This window comes from Chrysochloris asiatica, unplaced genomic scaffold, assembly GCF_000296735.1.
Source record: "Chrysochloris asiatica unplaced genomic scaffold, ChrAsi1.0 scaffold00168, whole genome shotgun sequence".
NCBI lineage: Eukaryota > Metazoa > Chordata > Mammalia > Afrosoricida > Chrysochloridae > Chrysochloris > Chrysochloris asiatica.
In genome coordinates, this window is record NW_006408686.1 from 3478282 (window position 1) to 3496934 (window position 18653).

Sequence of the window (18653 nt, forward strand, 5' to 3'; positions counted from 1 at the left end):
ATGAGAGACAAAGTTTGGCCATCATGGCCTCCAAGGTGTACTCTGGCTGCACTTCTTCCAACACAGATCTGTTGGTTCTTTTGGCAGCCCATGGCACTTGAAATATTCTCCTCCAACACTATAACTCAAAAGCATCAATTCTTCTATGGTCTTCCTTATTCACTGTCCAGCTTTTGCATGCATATAAGGTTATTGAAGATACCATGGCTTGGGTCAGGCGCACCTTAGTCCTCAAGGTAACATCCTTTGCTCTGCAACACTTAAAAAAGGTCTTGTGCAATAGATTTTCCTAATGCAATGCGTCATTTGATTTCTTGACTGCTACTTCCATGAGTGTTGATGGTTGGTCCAAGAAGAATGAAGTCCTTGACAACTTCAATCTTCTCTCCATTGATAAGAATGTTGTTTATTGGTCCAGTGGTGAGGAATTTTGCTTTCTTTACATTGAGATGCAATCCATATGGAAGGCATACAACATGGTAGACAAACATTAATACGACTTGGTTTCTTTCTCTCCTGCTTCATCAGAAGCTTGACTCCTCATTTTAGTTTTTAGTCACGAGCTTTTAAGATCCCAGTCACTACTCACTGAAGTAAGATGTAGATATTGTCCTTGTGGACTATGTTATAACAACTGACCATGGTGTCCCCTGAGACTGTGGTCCTGAACCCCAAGAAATAATGGAATTTTCCACGGACTTTTGAAGTCCCCTCATATAATGAGCCCCATGTGCCCATCACCAAGCTTAACTGATACCATCCTGCCAATCTTGTTTCATTTATACGCCTCCCTTTTTTCTTAGATGAATTTTTTCTTTCCCTTAAATTTTTTTTTAAATATAGAAAATACTGAAAATTGTATAAAATGTAAGCTCAACGAAGACACACAGACTGAGCACACCTACATCACAGGTGACAAGATGAAGAAACAGAACTTGTCCATATCCACATAACCCACATACCCAGGAGCCTCCCTGCTTCTTCCATTCTTTACCCCCAAAAGGGAAACTCCTAAGTGGAAGAGATGGACTCAAACAGGATGTCCTTTACTGTGAATAGCTCCTTTCATTCAGGACATTTGGAAAGTTTATATCAATGTATGTGATTGTAGACTGTTCATTCACATTGGCATGTAGTATTCCACTGGATCAAGATTGATGTACTCATTCTACCAGTGAACACTGTAGTGCCAGAAGATGAAAACAGTATGAAGAGTAGCTTAATACTGTCAGATACAGTGCTGTAAGATGAGCCCCTTAGGTTGGAAGGCACTCAAAATACAACTGGGAAAAGTTGCCTCCTCAAAGAAGAGTTGACCAGAATGATGTGAATAGAGAAAAGCTCTCAGGACTTTTTGATGAGGGGGCACAACTCAAAAGAGGAGACACAGCTGCAAACATCTGTTAATAATCAGAACATAGAATATACAGAAAATGGAAAGTTGTCAAAAATGAAATGAAAAGATCCTGAGCTGAAATGTTTGGATATTGGCCATTTTGAATCTTATAATGATATGGTTTACTATGTTTTGAATATCAAATTGAAGAGGAATGGTATCACATTCATCATTAAAAAGTACATTTCAAGATCTGTCTTGAAGTACAATGCTGTCTGTGATGGGATAATATCCAAGTGTGGCACTGTGGGTTAATGCGCCAGTTAATGCAAAGCTGTTTGAACTGCAAGGTCAGTGGTTCAAACTCACCAGTTACTCCTTGGAAACCCTTTACAGGGTCGCCATGGGTCAGAATCGACTGGACGGCACTCAACAATAATGAAGAGCAATCAATACCACTATTATTCAAATTTACTCACCAACCACTAAGCCAGTGACGATGAAATTGAAGAAACTCAACCAACTTATTCCATCAGAAATGGATCAAACGTGTAATCAAGATGCATTACTAGTTACTGAGAAAGTTGGAAACAAAGAGGAAGGATCGGTAGTTGGAAGATATGGGCTTGGTGATAGAAATGATGATGGTGATTGCATGATAGAATTTTGCAAGACCAATGACAATTCATTGCAAATACCTTTTTTTTAACAACAGAAAAGGCAACTATACACATGTACCTCACCAGATGGAATATACAAGAAACAAATTGACTACATGTATGGGACGAGATGGTAGAGAAGCTTGATAACATCAGCCAAAACAAAGCCAGGGGTAGGCTGTGGAACAGATCCTCAATTGCTCTTATGCAATTTCAGGCTAAAGCTGAAAAGATTTAAAACAAATCCACAAGAGCCAAAATATGAAGTTGAATAGATCCCACCTGGATTTAGAGACCGCCTCAAGAAAAGACTTGATGCAAAAGACCCTAATGAGAGGGTTGGACAGTGAATGGGGAGGACGAAAGAGGAACTGATGTATTTGAATTATGGTGTTGAAAAGTATCCAAAGTACCATGGACTGCCAGGGGAACAAACAGGTCTGTCTTGGAAGAAGTTTAGCCAGAGTGCCCGTTGGGAGCAAGGATGGTAAGACTGTATCTCATACTTTGGATGTGTTGTCAGTAAGGACTAGTTCCTGGAAAAGGACTAGAGTGAGCAGTCAATGAGAGAGAGGAAGACCCTCAATGATGTGGGTTGGTGCAGTAGCTGCTGCAAGGGGCTCAAGCATAGCCTTTGTGAGGATGGTGCAAGACCAGTCAGTGTGAAGTTCTGTTGTGCATAAGGTGCAAAAAAGAGAGACACTAATGACCAAAGAGCAGAAGAATCATGGGATGACATCAAGATCATCATACAGGAAGGAAACAGAAGGTCAATGAAAAGACAAGAAAGAAAGAAAAAAAAAAAAAAGACAACAATGGATGTCAGAAGAGACTCTGGAAATTCCTCTTAAGTGTAGAGAAGCTAAAGTGAATGCAAAAGATGAGGAAGTAAAAGATCTGAACAGAAAATTTCAAAGGGCACCTGGAGAACACAAAGTCAAATATTAAAATGAAATGTGCAAAGACCTGGAGTTAGAAAAGCAGAAGGAAAGAGCACACTCAGCAGTTCTCAAGTTAAAAGAACTGAAGGAAGTAGTCAAGCCTTGACTTGCAATACTAAAGGGACTCCATGGACAAACTCTGCAGTCATGCAGAAGCATCCAAAGAAGATGAAAGGAATACATAGTCACTGTACCAAAAAGGGTCAATGCTCACCCATTTCAAGAGCTAGCATATGATCAAGAACTGATAACACTGAAGGAAGAAGTGTAAGCTGCACTGAAGGCGTCGACAACAAAACAGCACTCTTGGCATTGCCTAAATACAAATAGAAATATTTCGACAAACTGATACAGCACTGGAGGCACTTACTCATCTATGCCAATAAATTTGAAAGACTGTCATTTGACCAAACAATTGAAAGAAATCTATATTTTTGCCTATTCCCAAGAAAGGTGACCCAGTGGAATGCAGAACTCATTGATAAACGTCATTAATATCACATGCAAGTAAAATTTCTCTGAAGATAATAATAATAATAAAATGATTGCAGTAGTATATTGACAGGGAGGTGCTGGATTCAGAAGAGGATGTGCAGTGAGGGATATCATTGCTGACATCAGATGGATCTTGGCTGAAAGCAGAGAATACCAGAAAGATATTTACTTGTGTTTTATTGACTGTGCAAAGGCTTTCAATTGTGCAGATCATGATAAGATGTGCACAACATTGCAAAGAATGGGTATTCCAGAACACTTTAATGTGCTCATGAGGAACCTGTACACAGACCAAAGAGAACAAGGGGCTACTGAATGGGTTAAAATCAGGAAAGGTGGATGCCAGGGTTGTATCCTTTCACCATGCTTTTTCAATCTGTATGCAGAGCAAATAATCCCAAAGATGGATTATATGAAGAAGAGCACGGCATCAGGATTAGAGGAAGACTCATTAACAACCTGCCATATGGAGATGATGCTACCTTGCTTGCTGAAAGCGAAGAGGACTTAAAATACTTACTGAAGAAGACCAAAGACTACATCCGTCAGTATGATTACACCTCAATATAAAGAAAATGAAAATCCTCGCAACGGGACCAATAAATAACATCAGTAAATGGAGAAAAGATTGAAGTTGCCAAAGTCTTCATTTTGCTTGAATTCACAATCAGCTCATAGAAGCTGCAGTCAAGAAATCAAATGATGTCTTATATCAGGCAAGATCTTGCTGCACAACGTCTCTTGAGAGTGTCAAAGAGCGACGATATCAGTTTGAGAACTAAGGTGTGCCTGACCTAAACTGAGATATTTTCAGTTGCCTCATATGCATGTGAAAGTTGGACAATGAGTAAGGAAGACCATAGAAGAATTGATGCATATGGTGTTGAAAAAGAATATTAGAAGTACTATGAACTGCCAGAAGAACAAACAAATCTGTTTTGGAAGAAGTGAAGCCAGATGCTCCTTAGAAGCCAGGATGACAAGACTTCGGAGATGTTATCATTAGGAGCCAGTCCCTGTAGAAGGGCATCATGCTTGGTAAAGTGGAGGATCATCAGAAAGTAGGAAGATTGCCCAATGAGACGGATTGATACAATGGCAGTAGCAGTGGGTAACAATTGTGAGGTTGGCACAGGACTGGTTAGTGGTTCATTCTGTTGTGCACAGGGTAACTATGAGTCAGAACCGACTTGACGGCACCAAACAACAAAAAGAATGGATGGACAGTTGGGTTATCTTTATATTTTCATTCGTACACATGGGACTATCATAAATAGTCCCAAACATGTCTTTTGGTGAACATGTGTGTGGATGTGTTTATGGTAGGTTAGACCAGAAGTGGAATCCTGGAACATGAGGTTGGTTTATGGGCAACTTCAATAGATAATTCCAAAGAGTTTTCCAAAAGTGGTTATACCATTTATATTTCTACTCTTTGATGGAGTATTTTAAAGGTTATCCCTTGCCTTTGGAGTGTTTGGGTTGGTGTTTTTTGAGTGTGTGGAAGAGGAGTTGTTGAAAATATATACAGCAAAACATGCCACCAGCTCCACAGTGCCTGCACGTACCAGCGACATTGACGACATTCTTCATGTTGTATCATCATTCTCAGCCTCCTTTTCTGAGTTGTTCCTCCCCCATGAACATAAGCTCACTGAGGTTCCTATCTAATCGTTCAAGTTGCTGTGGTCAGCAGTTCAAGCTCACCAGCCACTCCTTGGAATACTTATACTGGGCCTCTATGAGTCGGAACCAACTTGACAGAACTTAACAACAACAACAATATTGAAAAAAACTACCCACTGCCATTGAGTTAATTCCAGCTCATAGCCATCCTAAAGGACAGGGAAGAACTACTCCTTGAGGGTTCTGAGACTGTAAATGTTTACAGAAGCTGATAGCCTCATCTTTCTCCCACAGAAGAGCTGGTGGGTTTGAACCACTGACCTGGCAGTTATCAGCTCAGTCCTATCCCACTGCACCACCATGGTTCCTTTGATCCCATATGGTTGTGAATTTCGGTCACGTCTGTTCTGACTCAAAGACACCCGGTATGGGGTCTCTGAGAGGTGACTGGTGGGTTTAAACTGCCAACCAAGTGGTTAGCAGCCCTATAGTGCCACACCATGTTGTTGTTAGGTGCCATCGAGTTGGTAGCGATTCATAGTGACTCTGTGCACAACAGAGCAAAACACTGCCCGGTCCTGTGCCAACCTCACAATTGTTACGCTTGAACCCATTGCTGCTGTCACTGTGCCAACCCATTTCATTAGGGGCCTGCCTCTTTTTCTCTGACCCTCCACTTTACCAAAACTAATACCCTTCTCCAGGTACTGGTCCCTCCTGATAGTATGTCCAGAGTATGAGAGACAAAGTCTGGCCATCCTGGCTTCCAAGGAGCATCCTGGCTGTACTTCTTCCAACACAGATTGGTTTGTTCTTTTGGCAGTCCATGGTATTTTCAATATTCTCCTCCAACACCATAACTCAACTATATCAATTATTTTATATTCTTCCTTATTCATTGTCCAACTTTCACAGGTATATGAGGTTATTGAAAATACCATGGCTCAGGTCAAGTGCACCTTAGTACTCAAACTGACATCTTTGGTCTTCAACACTTTAAAGAGGTCTTGTGCAGCAGATTTACTTAATGCAAAATGTCATTTGATTTTTTGACTGCTGCTTCCCTGAGTATTGATGGTTGATGTAAGCAAAATGAAGTCTTTGACAACTTCAATCTTTACTCCATTTATATGGATGCTGTTTATTGATCCAATGATGAGAGTTTATGTTTTCTTTACATTGAGGTGCAACCCATACAGAAGGCTGTGATCTTTGATGTTCATCAGTAAGTATTTTAAGTTCTCTTTGCTTTTAGCAAGCAAGGTAGTATCATCTGCATATTGCAGGTTGTTAATGAGTCTTCCTCCAGTACTGATGCCACATTTTTCTTCATATAATCCAGCTTCTTGAATTATTTGCACAGCATACAGATTTAATAAGTATGGTGAAAAAATATACCCAGACACACCTTTCCTCATTTTAAACCATTCGGTGTTCCTTTGTTCTGTTCGAACAATTGCCTCTTGGTCTATATACAGGTTCCTCATGAGCACAATTAAGTGTTTCAAAATACTCATTCTCTGCAGTGTTGTCCATAGCTTGTCATGATTCACACAATTGAAAGCCTTTTCATAATCAGTAGTGCACAGGGAAATATCTTTCTGGTATTTTCTGCTTTCAGCCAAGATCCATCTGACATCAACAATGATATCCCTCATTTCATGTCTTCTTCTGAATCTGACTTGAACCTCTGGAAGTTCTCTGTCAATGTATGGTTGCAGCCATTTTTGTATTATCTTTAAAAAAATTTTATTTGCATGCTATATTAATGATACTGCCTGATGATTTCCACATTCCGTTAGGTCACCTCTCTTTGGAATGGGCACAAATACGGATCTCTTCCAGTGAGTTGGCCAAGTAGTTGTCTTCCAGATTGATGAGTGAGTGCCTCTAGTTCTGAATCATTTTGTTGAAAGGTTTCAATTTGTATTCCATCAATTCCCGGGGCCTTGTTCTTTGCCAATGCCTTCGATACACCTTAGACTTCTTCCTTCAGTATCATTGGCTCTTGATCATATGCTACCTCTTGAAATGGTTGAACACCAACGATTTCTTTTTGGTACAGTGACTGTGTATTCCTTCCATCTTCTTTTGATGCTTTCTGCATCATTCAATATTTTGCCCAGAGAATCCTTCAGTTTTGTAAGTCGAGGTTTGAAATGCTGCGCATATTCTTCCTTTTTGGTTTTCTAATTCCAGGTCTTTGCACATTTTGCTCTGTCTTCTCAAGCTGACTTTGAAATTATCTATTGAGTTTTTTACCTCCTCATTTCTTCCATTTGCTTTAGCATCTTTATGCTAGAGAGCAAGTTTCAAAGTCTCTTCTGACATCCATTTTGGTCTTTTCCTTCTTAATGACTTTTTGCTTTCTTCCGATATGATGTTCTTGATGTCATCTCACAACTCTCCTGGTCTTCGGTCTTTAGTATCTAATGCATCAAATCTGTTCTTCAGACGATCTCTAAATTCAGGTGGGATTCCATATAGATAGTTCTTAACAGAGTATAATGCTCAAAGCAGACATTTTTTACTATTTTAGCTAAACTCTTGTTTTAGGTGTTTTTTGTTTAAACTTTAAAATTTTTACTTATTTTGTTGTTGAGAATATATTCAGCAAAACACACACCAATTCAACAGCTTTGCCTTTGTAGTGTTTTAAAAGAAGGAAAAACTTGGTCTGATTAACATTTTTATTTTTACTGATTAGTTTTAAATATTTTAATCATTGATTTACATTTTTAAATTGTTCTTGTTCCTGACAAGGCAAATATTTGTCAGGAAAGAGAAGGTAATTAAAGAATAAGCCCCCCTGGGACCACAGATTGGATTCTCTGGTCCCCTGGGCTGGGAGACACTTCCTGGGAGCCCTGAGCTCAGGGAGACTGTTCAGAAACCCCACGGTCCACATCTCGATGTCCCATGTCCAGCTATGCTTTGGAGCCCCTTCTTGGCTTCAGCCCCTCAGGGCTCAGCACCAGCACCCAGATTCAGGCTGTCTGTCTGTCTGTCCCCCTCCCTGCCAGGACATACAGCAGCTTCTGCAGCTCCAGCAGCTGGTGCTCGTACCAGGACACCACCTCCAGCCACCTGCTCAGTTCCTGCTGCCACAGGCCCAGCAGACCCAGCCAGGTAAGGCTCCGCTATAAGGCCTCTTTGGAACCTCCCCAGAACTTGCTTCTCCTCCCCTTCACATGTTCCTCCTTCCTTCCCCAGGCCTGCTACCTACGCCAAATCTATTCCAGCTACCTCAGCAAACCCAGGGGGCTCTTCTGACCTCCCAGCCCCGGGCCGGGCTTCCTACACAGGTGAGACTGCTCACTGGGGGCAAGGGTGGGCCTGGCCTACAGCCACCACAAGCCAAGACAGTAGTCCTGGGGCCCAGCCCAGCTCTGCCACTGACTTGCTGTAGGTTCCGAGGCAAGCCATTCTCCCTCTCTGGGTCCCCTTCCTCCTCCAGGGAGTAAGGGCGTGGCACTAGACCAGTGGGTTCTAAGCTTTTCAGACACATAGAGTCCTTTGAGGAATCTGAGGAAAGCCTTGAACTTGACCCCTATCCTATATCACCCTCAAATGCACATGTGCACAACCACAGCAGATTCTAGGAGGTTTGCAAGCCTTTGTTTAAGTTAAGTGTGCCTTGGGTCTCCTTAGGCACAGCACGGGGAAGGTTCTCTGGAGAAGGGTACCAATTCACATCCACTTTCTAAACCGGAGATTGAAAGTGGGGCCCACCCTCAGACCTCCCTATTTGGCCCACATCGTATTTTCTATTATTGAATTAATCGCCAACGAAATTCTCAGAAACAGCCAGGTTGCCACTTGCTCTTGACAAACCTGATAATCTGTAGGTCTGGGTCTACCTGGTGGGCAGCGAACAGCAGCTGGTCTGAGGTGGGGACAGGCTTGCCAGGTCATCTTGGCAGCCACCTGGCTAGCTTTGCTCATTCATGTTTCCGGTCCCCAGTCACAGAGCCTTGTTTTCAGTTTTTTGCTCAAATCTTAGACTGGAATCATGATAATCTCTTATGATTCTTTTATGGATTTCCAAGTTTTTTCCTGCCCAGTTTTTCTTTTCTAACCCTTTAAAAATGCAGAATGAAAAGTTTCGAGACAAATAAAGATCTTGGCTGCTTGTTTGAAATCCAAAATGCTCTGAAACTCAAGTTGTTGTCTTAGAACATTGGCAACAGTTTTCATTTGGTTGCAAAATATGAATTGATCTGAGGCAGAGTATGGTCTTTCTTTATCCTCTTAGTGATACAGCCAGGCTTTCCTGCAGAGCGGTGGCCCTGTCTAATGCGGGTGGCACCCTGGGCCCTGGTGGACCTGTGATATATATACCCTGCATGAACTTTCTTTTCTTTTGAAATATTTTATTGTGTTTTCAGTGGAAGTTTACACATCAAATTAGGTTCGCATTTGACAGTTTGTGCACAGAGTGTTCAGGGACATGAAGCGTTTTTCACAGTATGTCGGCATTCTCTTGAATTGTGTTCTGGTTGCTCTGTTTCCTGTACTCTAGTTTCCCTGTCCTCTTATCTTCTTATCTTTGCTTTAGAGAAAATGCTGACCTTTTTGGTTTCATTAAAGGTTTTTAAAGGGAGCACTGTAATCAACAAGTAATATTTTTTATTTTATGAGTCAATCTGTTATTTTGCTCAAAGGTGATCTTGGGATAGTTTCAATCCAAGGTTTAAAGGGTGTTTCAGGGAGTCTTCTAGTCTCAGATGACCCAGTGATGATGGTGGTGGTGTGCGGTGGAGTCAGTTCCAATTTATAGCCACCCTGTACAGGGTTTCTGAGGCTGTAAATCTTTACCAGAGCAGAAAGTTTCATCTTTCTCCCACAGAACAGCTGGTAGTTTTGAACTGCTGACCTTGAGGTCCGCCGCCTGATTCGTAACCTCTATGTTACCAGAGCTCCTAGTCTCAGCTGAGCCAGTAGATCTGAAATTTTGTTTTCCAACTTTTATTGTGATTTAAGTGAAACTTCACAGAGCAAATTGGGTTTCCTTTCATTAATACATACACATTTCGTGATATTGATTGCAGTCCCTACAACATAAACTAAATGTTTACCACTTCTGATTATCCTCCTTTCCTTTCCCTTTCTGTCTTCTGAGCTTTGTTGTTAAATGTTGTTGAATCAGTTCCGGCTCATAGCCACCTTGTATAGGGCTTCCTAGGAACGGCTGGAGAGATTGAACCACCGACCGTGCGGTTCAAACCGACCTTGCAGTCCAGCGCATTAACCTGCAGCCCCACACTGCAAACGCTGCCCTTTTTTTTTTTTAAATGTTTTATTGTGAATTATGTGATAGTTTACATGGGAGAACATTAGTTTTACATGTTTCAGTGCCATGGTTACAATCCCTCCATGCATCATCAACCAGCCAAAGGGTATATCCTACAAGAAACGCTGCCCTTTGGTGGCGTGCGTTTGATTGTTCTAAGGAACGTGTACCTCTCTGTTATTGTTCATCTTGTAGGCCTGTCTAATGTTTGGCTGTAAGTTAAGCCATTGGGCTTTTTAAGGGGTGGAGCTCTGTTCTTTGGTTGTTCTCCTGTGCTGTAGGAGCCCATCTATCGTGGCGCCAACTAGAACAGTCAGCAGTGGTAACCGGGCACCATCTAGTTCTCTCTGCTCTCAGGGTAGACTAGACTGTGGCTCACGTAGGCTCTTAGCCTATGGGCTAGTTTCTCCTAGAAACTAGATTTTGGTTTTGCACATGTGGACTTTCTAAAACCCAAACAATTCTGAATTCCCAAACACATCAGGCTCCAGGACTTTAAGGGGTCCTGGATAATACTAAAAGACCTTGGACTACCACCTTTTTACCATATTTGTTTTCAGAGAGGTGAAGTGTTTCAGATAAATTCTTGCTTCTCTGTAAATCCCCCTAATCATCCTCCCTGTCCAGTTTTTCTAATTTGACTTTATGTGCCACCTGCTCATCTGTCACATGACTCTCCCAATAACCACATAAGGGCAGCAGAGCAGTAGTGATTCCCAACCTGCAGAGGGGGAAACTGAGGCCCAGAGAAATTGAGAAGCTTGTCCTGAGCTGTGCAGAAAAATGGTGACCGAACCAGGCTTGGCTTCCCTAGTGGAGATGAGGATGGGCCCACTGCCCCAGCCCCCAAGACAGAACCCTTCATTCCAAGGGTCCCGAGCACACATCTGGGAATGTGTAGGCAGAGGAGGGGACCACAGAGAGGGAGGGACCTTCAGCCATTGCTGGGCCCCATCGTGGTCCTCCATCCTGCATCCCACCCACTCCCCACCCCACTAGGCCGTGACCCGCCCCACGCTGCCCGACCCGCACCTCTCGCACCCGCAGCCCCCAAAATGCTTGGAGCCACCGTCTCATCCCGAGGAGCCCAGCGACCTGGAGGAGTTGGAGCAGTTTGCCCGCACCTTCAAGCAACGCCGCATCAAGCTGGGCTTCACACAGGTCTGGGCCAGCCTTGAAGGAGGGGTGGGAGGCTTGTGGCCAGCTGCTGAGCGTGAGTCCTGGGCACAGTGCTGTCCAGCCCTGACCTCTGCCCCGTCCCCTCTCTCCACTGGTCCAGGGTGATGTGGGTCTGGCCATGGGCAAGCTGTACGGCAATGACTTTAGTCAGACGACCATCTCCCGCTTTGAGGCCCTCAATTTGAGCTTTAAGAACATGTGCAAACTCAAGCCCCTCCTGGAGAAGTGGCTCAATGATGCAGGTGAGCCTGGGCTGGGGCTTCTAGGTGGGTAGCGGGCGGCGGGCAGCGGGCGGCGCCCTCTCATGCCACCCTCCTCTCTTCCCTGTGCACAGAGACTATGTCTGTGGACTCCAGTCTGCCCAGCCCCAACCAGTTGAGCAGTCCTAATCTAGGTTTCGATGGGCTGCCCGGCCGGAGACGCAAGAAAAGGACCAGCATTGAGACAAACGTTCGCTTCGCCTTAGAGAAGAGTTTTCTAGCGGTGAGACCACACGCAGTGCTAGGCGGCCTTGGGGCGGGGCTGGTGGGCGGACCTGCCGAGCTGACGAATCCTCTGCCCGCAGAACCAGAAGCCTACCTCAGAGGAGATTCTGCTGATCGCTGAGCAGCTGCACATGGAGAAGGAAGTAATCCGTGTCTGGTTCTGCAACCGGCGCCAGAAGGAGAAGCGCATCAACCCCTGCAGCGCGGCCCCCATGCTGCCCAGCCCGGGGAAGCCGGCCAGCTACAGCCCCCACCTGGTACCCAGCATCCCCGCCCGTGCCCCTCAGCAGGCTTCTGTGGCCCATAGCACGTAGCAGAGAGTCAGGGCGACCCTCCCTGCGGAAAACAGAGAGGGGTACACATCTGTAGACATGGCACGGGCAGGGGGGGGAGGGGACACAGACCCCTCAGGCACACACTCAGAGACAGGAATAAGTGTTATTTGCCTGGTGGCACAGTGGTTAAGTGCACCGCTGCTAATCAAAAGGTCAGCAGTTCGAACCCATCAGCCGTGCTTAAGGAATGCTGTGGTCACCTATTTCTATGACAAATTACAGCCTAAGAAACCCTGTGGGGCAGTTCTGCTTGGTTCTGCAGGGATGCTAAGAGTTGGAAGTGACTAGAAGGCAAAATGTTTGGATTTGGACGACATTGCACCCATGCGTGTACACTCAGGCCCACCGACAGGCAGACCCACCCCATATCACACGTACCAGGAATCCCTGTATCCCATCTGGTGTGAAAAGGGCTGTGACCCAGAGGGGCAAGGAACCCAGAGAAACCCTCCCTGGGTTGATGGGGAAGAAGGTCCTGTCTGAGCTAGAGTTAAGGGACAAGAAGCCAGCCCTGTGAAGGAGGGCAAGAAGAAGGGTCTTCAGGTGGCTGGGCCAGTGTGCTCAAAGTCCAAGATGTCAGAGAGGGCCAAGCCCCATTGGAGGAACCCCAGTGCGATTTGGTTGACTTGTTAACCTCAAGGTTGGCGGTTCTAAGCCACTAGCCACTCTTCTGGAGAAAGATGAGGCTGCCTGCCACGCAAAGATTTACAGTCTCAACCAACCAGAACTAGGGTCACTATGAGTTAGCATGGACTCAATGACAGTGGGTCATTTGGATTAGTGCAATGTGACGTGGGGACTCAGAATACCTACGAAGAGTGTGTGTGTGCTTGTGAGGGACAGGGAGGGGCCAAACACCCCAAGTTTCAGGCATGAGGCGCTAAGGAGGAGTTTTGCACTGCAGGGAGGCATAGGGTCAAACTTAGATGGAGGCTTCTGGGTGAGACTGGAGGCAGGAAGGCCAAGGAGGCAGTGGGATGGATGGTCCTGGGAAACCCAGCAGTCTGACATTTCAACAGTCGGTTAGGGAGACACCGCTCATTCCCTTTCTTGTCACACACACGCATGCGCATATGCACACAGATACACACATGCACCAGGCCTGCTCCTTCCTGGCCTGAATCTCTCAGCGGTTTCTCTGCATGGCCTGCCAACCCCACTCCTCAAAGGACAGTGTTAGGACCCTCACTGTCCCCGCTCCCATGATCACAGGTGCTTTAGGGGCGCAGCCACTACATACAGGAAGAATATCAGACTGGAAAGTGTCACATGACAGGGTGAGGACCCATGCTCCAGGAGAATAACTGCTTCCTGCTGGTGATTTAGGGTGACCCGGGGTGACTGTGAAGACATAAATGGTGGAAGCATATAGCACAATGCAAATACCCATAAACACAATGTGGCCTTGGGCCCTGAGCCCCTCTCCCCGACCCACAGGGAGCATCAGAGTCTAACCATGCCTCCTCTCCTCTCTCCCCAGGTCACACCCCAAGGGGGCGCGGGGACCTTGCCGCTGTCCCAAGCTTCCAGCAGTCTGAGCACAACAGGTCAGGGAATGCAGAAGGTGGACAGGGGGCTGTGGGAGGACGCAGCGCAGGCTGGAATCCCAGGTTCTCCTCGGTTCTGGGTGCCTGTGGGTCTGGGGTGAGGGGGTATGAGATGGAGAGGGGCAAGCAGCCCTCCTCAGCCAGAGCAGTCAGCTTCAAGCTGCTCCACACAGTTTCCCTGAGCAAAGCATTGGGTTGCTAAAAGCTGATGTGCCTTCTGTTGTTCATAAGCTGTGTGAACGCAAGAAATTCCTTTACCTCTCTGAACCTCGGTTTTTATAAAGTCATTGTGAATGTATACTACCTACAGGAGACATGTATGGTGTGTGTGTCTGTGTGTGGTGTAAATAGTCAATGCAGTTGATAGTCAACCGAAAGGATGGACCTTTGAGTCCCCCAGAGGCTCCTGGGAGGAAAAGCCTGGTAATCCACCTCCAAAAATCAGTCTGATCCTCAACTGTTCATGGGGACACACAGGATGAGCAGTGTTTAATTCCACCATGGACTCATGGATGAGGTCGCCATGAGTCTGGGGCCAGCTTGACAGCAGCTAACAACCTGGTAACGCACTGGTTAAGTGCTTGACTGCTAACCGAAAGGTCAGCAGTTCGAACCCACCCCCAAGTGGCTCCAAAGGAGCAAAGACCTGGCTGACTTGTTCTGTGAAGATTGTTGTTGCTAAGTGCCGCCAGGTTGGTTCCGACTCAGCGATCCTGTATAGGGTTTCCAAGGAATGGCTGGTGGGTCAAACCCACCAGCCTGGGGGTTAGCAATCCAGTGCTTACCCTACAGTGCCACACCAGAACTAAAGATTGTTGTTGGTTCCTACTCTTAAAGACCCTTTGTAGGGTTTCCAAGGAGCAGCTGGTGGGTTTGAACTGCTGACCTTGTGGTTCAAAGTTCAGTGCTGATCCTACAGCACCACACCAGGAATCATACATATGTATATATGCATATATGCATATGCATTTATGCATATGTGTGTATATATATATATATATACATATGTATATATGGTTGTATTATACTTTCACAAGAGTGAATATGTGCACGTCCTCTTGTACTCAAAGTCCCCTCTTCTCCTTTTCAGGGGTGGGCCATGTTTAATACTGTATATGAGGGGACTTCCAAAAGTTTGTGGAAAAATGGGATTACAATATAATGGAATTTTCCCACGAACTTTTTGAATCCCCTTCATATATATAAGAATAATATAAAACAAATACCACATTGTCCCTGCTCAACATAAGAGATGCTAAGTGGAGGTTTGCAAAGTAGTTAAGAGCTCCAGGACCTCAGTGGCTAAGTGGAAGATGGTAGTTGGAACCCACCAGCCACTCAAGCACAAGAGGAAGATAGGACACTCTGCTTCCATAAAGACCACAGCCTGGCAAATACCAAAAGCAGTTCTCCTCTGTCCTAGAGGACTGCTCTGCTCCAGAGCAGTGGTGCAAAGTACTCAGGCTATACCTGGCATTGTTCTAAACTCTTTCTAAATTTAAAGAATTACTCATTGAATTCTCACACCCCTTTTATGATGCCAAACACAACCCAAACCAAACCCACTGCCAACAAGGAGATTCCAATTCCTAGTGACTAGAGAACAGCTCCTTAGGGTTTCTGAGACGGACAGTCTTCATGGGAGCAGACTGCCTCAGCTCTCTTCTGCAGAGGGGCTGGTAGGTTTGAACCACCGACCTTGAGGTTAGCAGCCAAATGCTTATCCCACAGCACCACCAGGGCTCTTCATTTTATTATAGGTTCATCCTCATTTTCTATATGAGGGAACTGAAAGGCAGAGAGGCAAAGTGAGGACTTGGCATCCAGGAATGCCCAGCCAGGGCTTGAGCGCTCACCCAGCTGTGTAACCTGCACACAAACACACAAACACACAACCTGCCCACCCCGCCCCTGGAGGGAGCCTGTGTCTTGACCCCCAACCCCCTTCTTTAATAGATATTGTGTGAGTGTGAGTATGGGGGCACATTGAGTGCATGCACACACCTGCTATAGGGCAGGGGGCTCAGGAGGGCAGCTGGTGCCCTCACTGTCCTTATTATAATAAGTGCCACCGTGGCAAAGGCACAAAGAAACTGTTCTGGGAAGAGAGGGCAGGGAGATCTGGCCTCGCCTGATTGGAGGGCTGTGTGAGGCGGCCCGGACGACGGGGGTCAGCTGAAGTCTCCATCTCTCTTGTCTCTCTGGCAGTTACTACCTTATCCTCAGCTGTGGGGCCGCTCCACCCCAGCCGGACAGCCGGAGGGGGTGGGGGCGGGGGCGGGGCCGCGCCCCCTCTCAATTCCATCCCCTCTGTCACTCCCCCACCCCCGGCCATCACCAACAGCACAAATCCCAGCCCTCAAGGCAGCCACTCGGCAATCAGCTTGTCAGGCCTGAACCCCAGCACGGGGTAAGTGGACAGCCGTAGGTGGGGTCGGCATGGGGATGGAGGGCAGTGGGGAAAAGTAAGGCTGCTTCTGCTTCTTGTGGGAACGACACCCCACTTCTGCCTGGTGGTCTCTGACCCTGCTAATGCTTCTGCTTTGCCTCTTTCAGAAGCACAATGGTGGGGTTGAGCTCCGGGCTGAGTCCAGCCCTCATGAGCAACAACCCTTTGGCCACCATCCAAGGTGCGTGCTGCCTCATGTCACCCCCATTGTCACCAACCCTGCCCCCCTCTCTGGGGCCTGGAGCCCCGCCATTGCTGCTTCAGCCACACCATCCTGCCCCTGCTCACAGCATTGCTCGTTTCTTCATACCCATTTCCGGGGAAGGTGTGAGGGGTGCTGCTGGGAATCTGAGGGGCCATGGGGACACAAGGGGGCACTCGGAAGGTCTTCTTGGACCGGCCTGCCCCCAGCCCAGGCTCTCTCTCTCCCCACCAGCCCTGGCCTCTGGTGGGACCCTGCCCCTTACCAGCCTTGACGGCAGCGGGAACTTGGTGCTGGGGGCTGCTGGAGCGACCCCCGGGAGCCCGGGCCTGGTGACCTCACCGCTCTTCCTGAACCACGCAGGGTTACCCCTGCTCAGCGCCCCGCCTGGCGTGGGCCTGGTCTCAGCGGCTGCGGCGGCTGTGGCGGCCTCTATCTCCAGCAAGTCTCCTGGTCTCTCCTCTTCGTCCTCCTCGTCCTCCTCGTCCTCCTCATCGTCCTCCTCGTCCACTTGCAGCGAGGTGGCAGCACAGACCCCCGGAGGTCCAGGGGGTCCCGAGGCTGGGTCCAAGCCTGAGTGAGAGCCCGCCTGGCCTCCCCTCCTCCTCCTCCGACCCCCATTTGCCGCCCCACCTCCCACCTGGGAAGAGGGTGAGGAGGCCAGCGGTGGGGGCACAGAGGGTCCTAAGAACAGGAGGAATGACAAGGGAGGAAAAGACCAAAAAACAACAACAACAACAAAAAAAACCCAACCAACCAAAAAAAAAAAAAAAGAAAAGAAACCAACAAAATAGAAAACCAAAAATAATCACACCAGAAGCCAGCTGCCCCAAAGGAACCACCAGAGGTGAAAAAACAAAAACAAACCAAAAAATCAGTCTCGAGCCAGACCTCAATGTGCTCACCCTCACCACCGCTATGACGCCAAATACAAACCCAGCCAGGGGCAGGGAAGCCTCTGGTGGGGGCGGACCTCATGCCCAGCCCCTGGCGGTGAGGCTCACCCCCAACCTTGCCTCCCCCAGCAGGGGGGGGGGCAGAGAAGGAACGCTAGAATGTGCCAGCTTCGTGGACCATCGAAGACAGGGCACAGCCCAGGCAGATGGGGTGGGGCTCAGAGCCACTCGCCAAATGTTCTTTTCCAGAAGGTGAAAGAGAAAGGGCCTGAACAACCTTACACCAAATATTCAGTAGCTTCATCCAAAGGATGTACAGAATTTTTAGCGTTGCGCTCAACAGAATGTGTCCCTACCCTGTGTCCCCCTCTCCCCAGCCCCTGGGCCCCCAGCTCTCCCCTGCCTGGGCTTGGGGTCTTGCTTGAACCTCCTCCCTCCTCCCAGCCAGGGGAGAGTTCAGGGACGCCTGGGGATGACACACCCTCCACCCCACACACCTTTCCTTCCCCAATTTCCTTTAAAGGGTGGGCTAGGCCAATTTGCCAAGTTCTAGCTCTTACATGTCCCTCCCCCACCCTGGCTCCCTCCTCTGCTTTGGAACCAACTCCCCTCCCCAGCCTGTGGGAAGGTGAAGTTTCAGGCAAGAGGGATGGGTGAGGGCACTCGAGTTGTCTTTTCCATCCTCGTCTGTCAGTTTCCCTGAAAAAAAAAATCATATTCCAGTGCCTATCCGTGGGATCCTTCTTCACGTTCTTTGACATCAAACAGAAACCAAAAAGAGACTCACCTCTTCCCATCCTGTGTCCCTGCTCCCCATCCTGGCAGATGCCTCTTCCCGCCCCACTCCCACCCCCACATGTACACACGCACGCACCCAGTGTCGAACTTCCTCGAGATGGTTTCCCTATCAGGGTCTGTTTGGTGGAGATAGCGCCATGACCCGTGGTCCCTTTTGAAGAGGGTGCCATGGTGGCCACCACTCCCCACAAGAAGTCCCTGGAATCGTGGCCAGACCCTGTGTTTGCCCAGCCCTGGACACATCTCGACGGTGGACAGAGACCTGGCGTCACTGGGAGCCACCTTGCCCTCCTGCTACTGTGGAGGTCAACAAAGTTTTGAACCAAAAACAAACAAACAAACAAACAAAAACACAACAAAAAAACCCAAGTAAACAAACAATAAATTAAAACTAGAAAAAAAAAGAATTTAT

At 47.1% G+C, this 18653-nt stretch overlaps 1 protein-coding gene across 3 annotated transcripts in view; it reads left to right on the forward strand.

Annotated features, from left to right (window-relative positions):
* POU2F2 (POU class 2 homeobox 2) overlaps positions 1-17402 on the forward strand; it is a 47171-nt gene extending 29769 nt beyond the window's left edge. Inside the window, exons 6-14 of one of the 3 annotated variants that reach the window (XM_006871379.1) lie at positions 8081-8186; positions 8271-8362; positions 11398-11511; positions 11630-11771; positions 11864-12012; positions 12095-12271; positions 13830-13896; positions 16241-16306; positions 16782-17286. In XM_006871379.1, the coding sequence (XP_006871441.1) occupies positions 8081-8186; positions 8271-8362; positions 11398-11511; positions 11630-11771; positions 11864-12012; positions 12095-12271; positions 13830-13896; positions 16241-16293 (900 nt within the window). In that variant the 3' untranslated portion in view covers positions 16294-16306; positions 16782-17286. Of the gene's footprint in view, positions 1-8080; positions 8187-8270; positions 8363-11349; positions 11512-11629; positions 11772-11863; positions 12013-12094; positions 12272-13829; positions 13897-16104; positions 16307-16781 lie in introns of all 3 variants that reach the window. The other 2 variants (XM_006871378.1, XM_006871377.1) reach the window with 2 other exon arrangements.
* The last annotated feature ends 1251 nt before the right edge of the window (positions 17403-18653 follow it).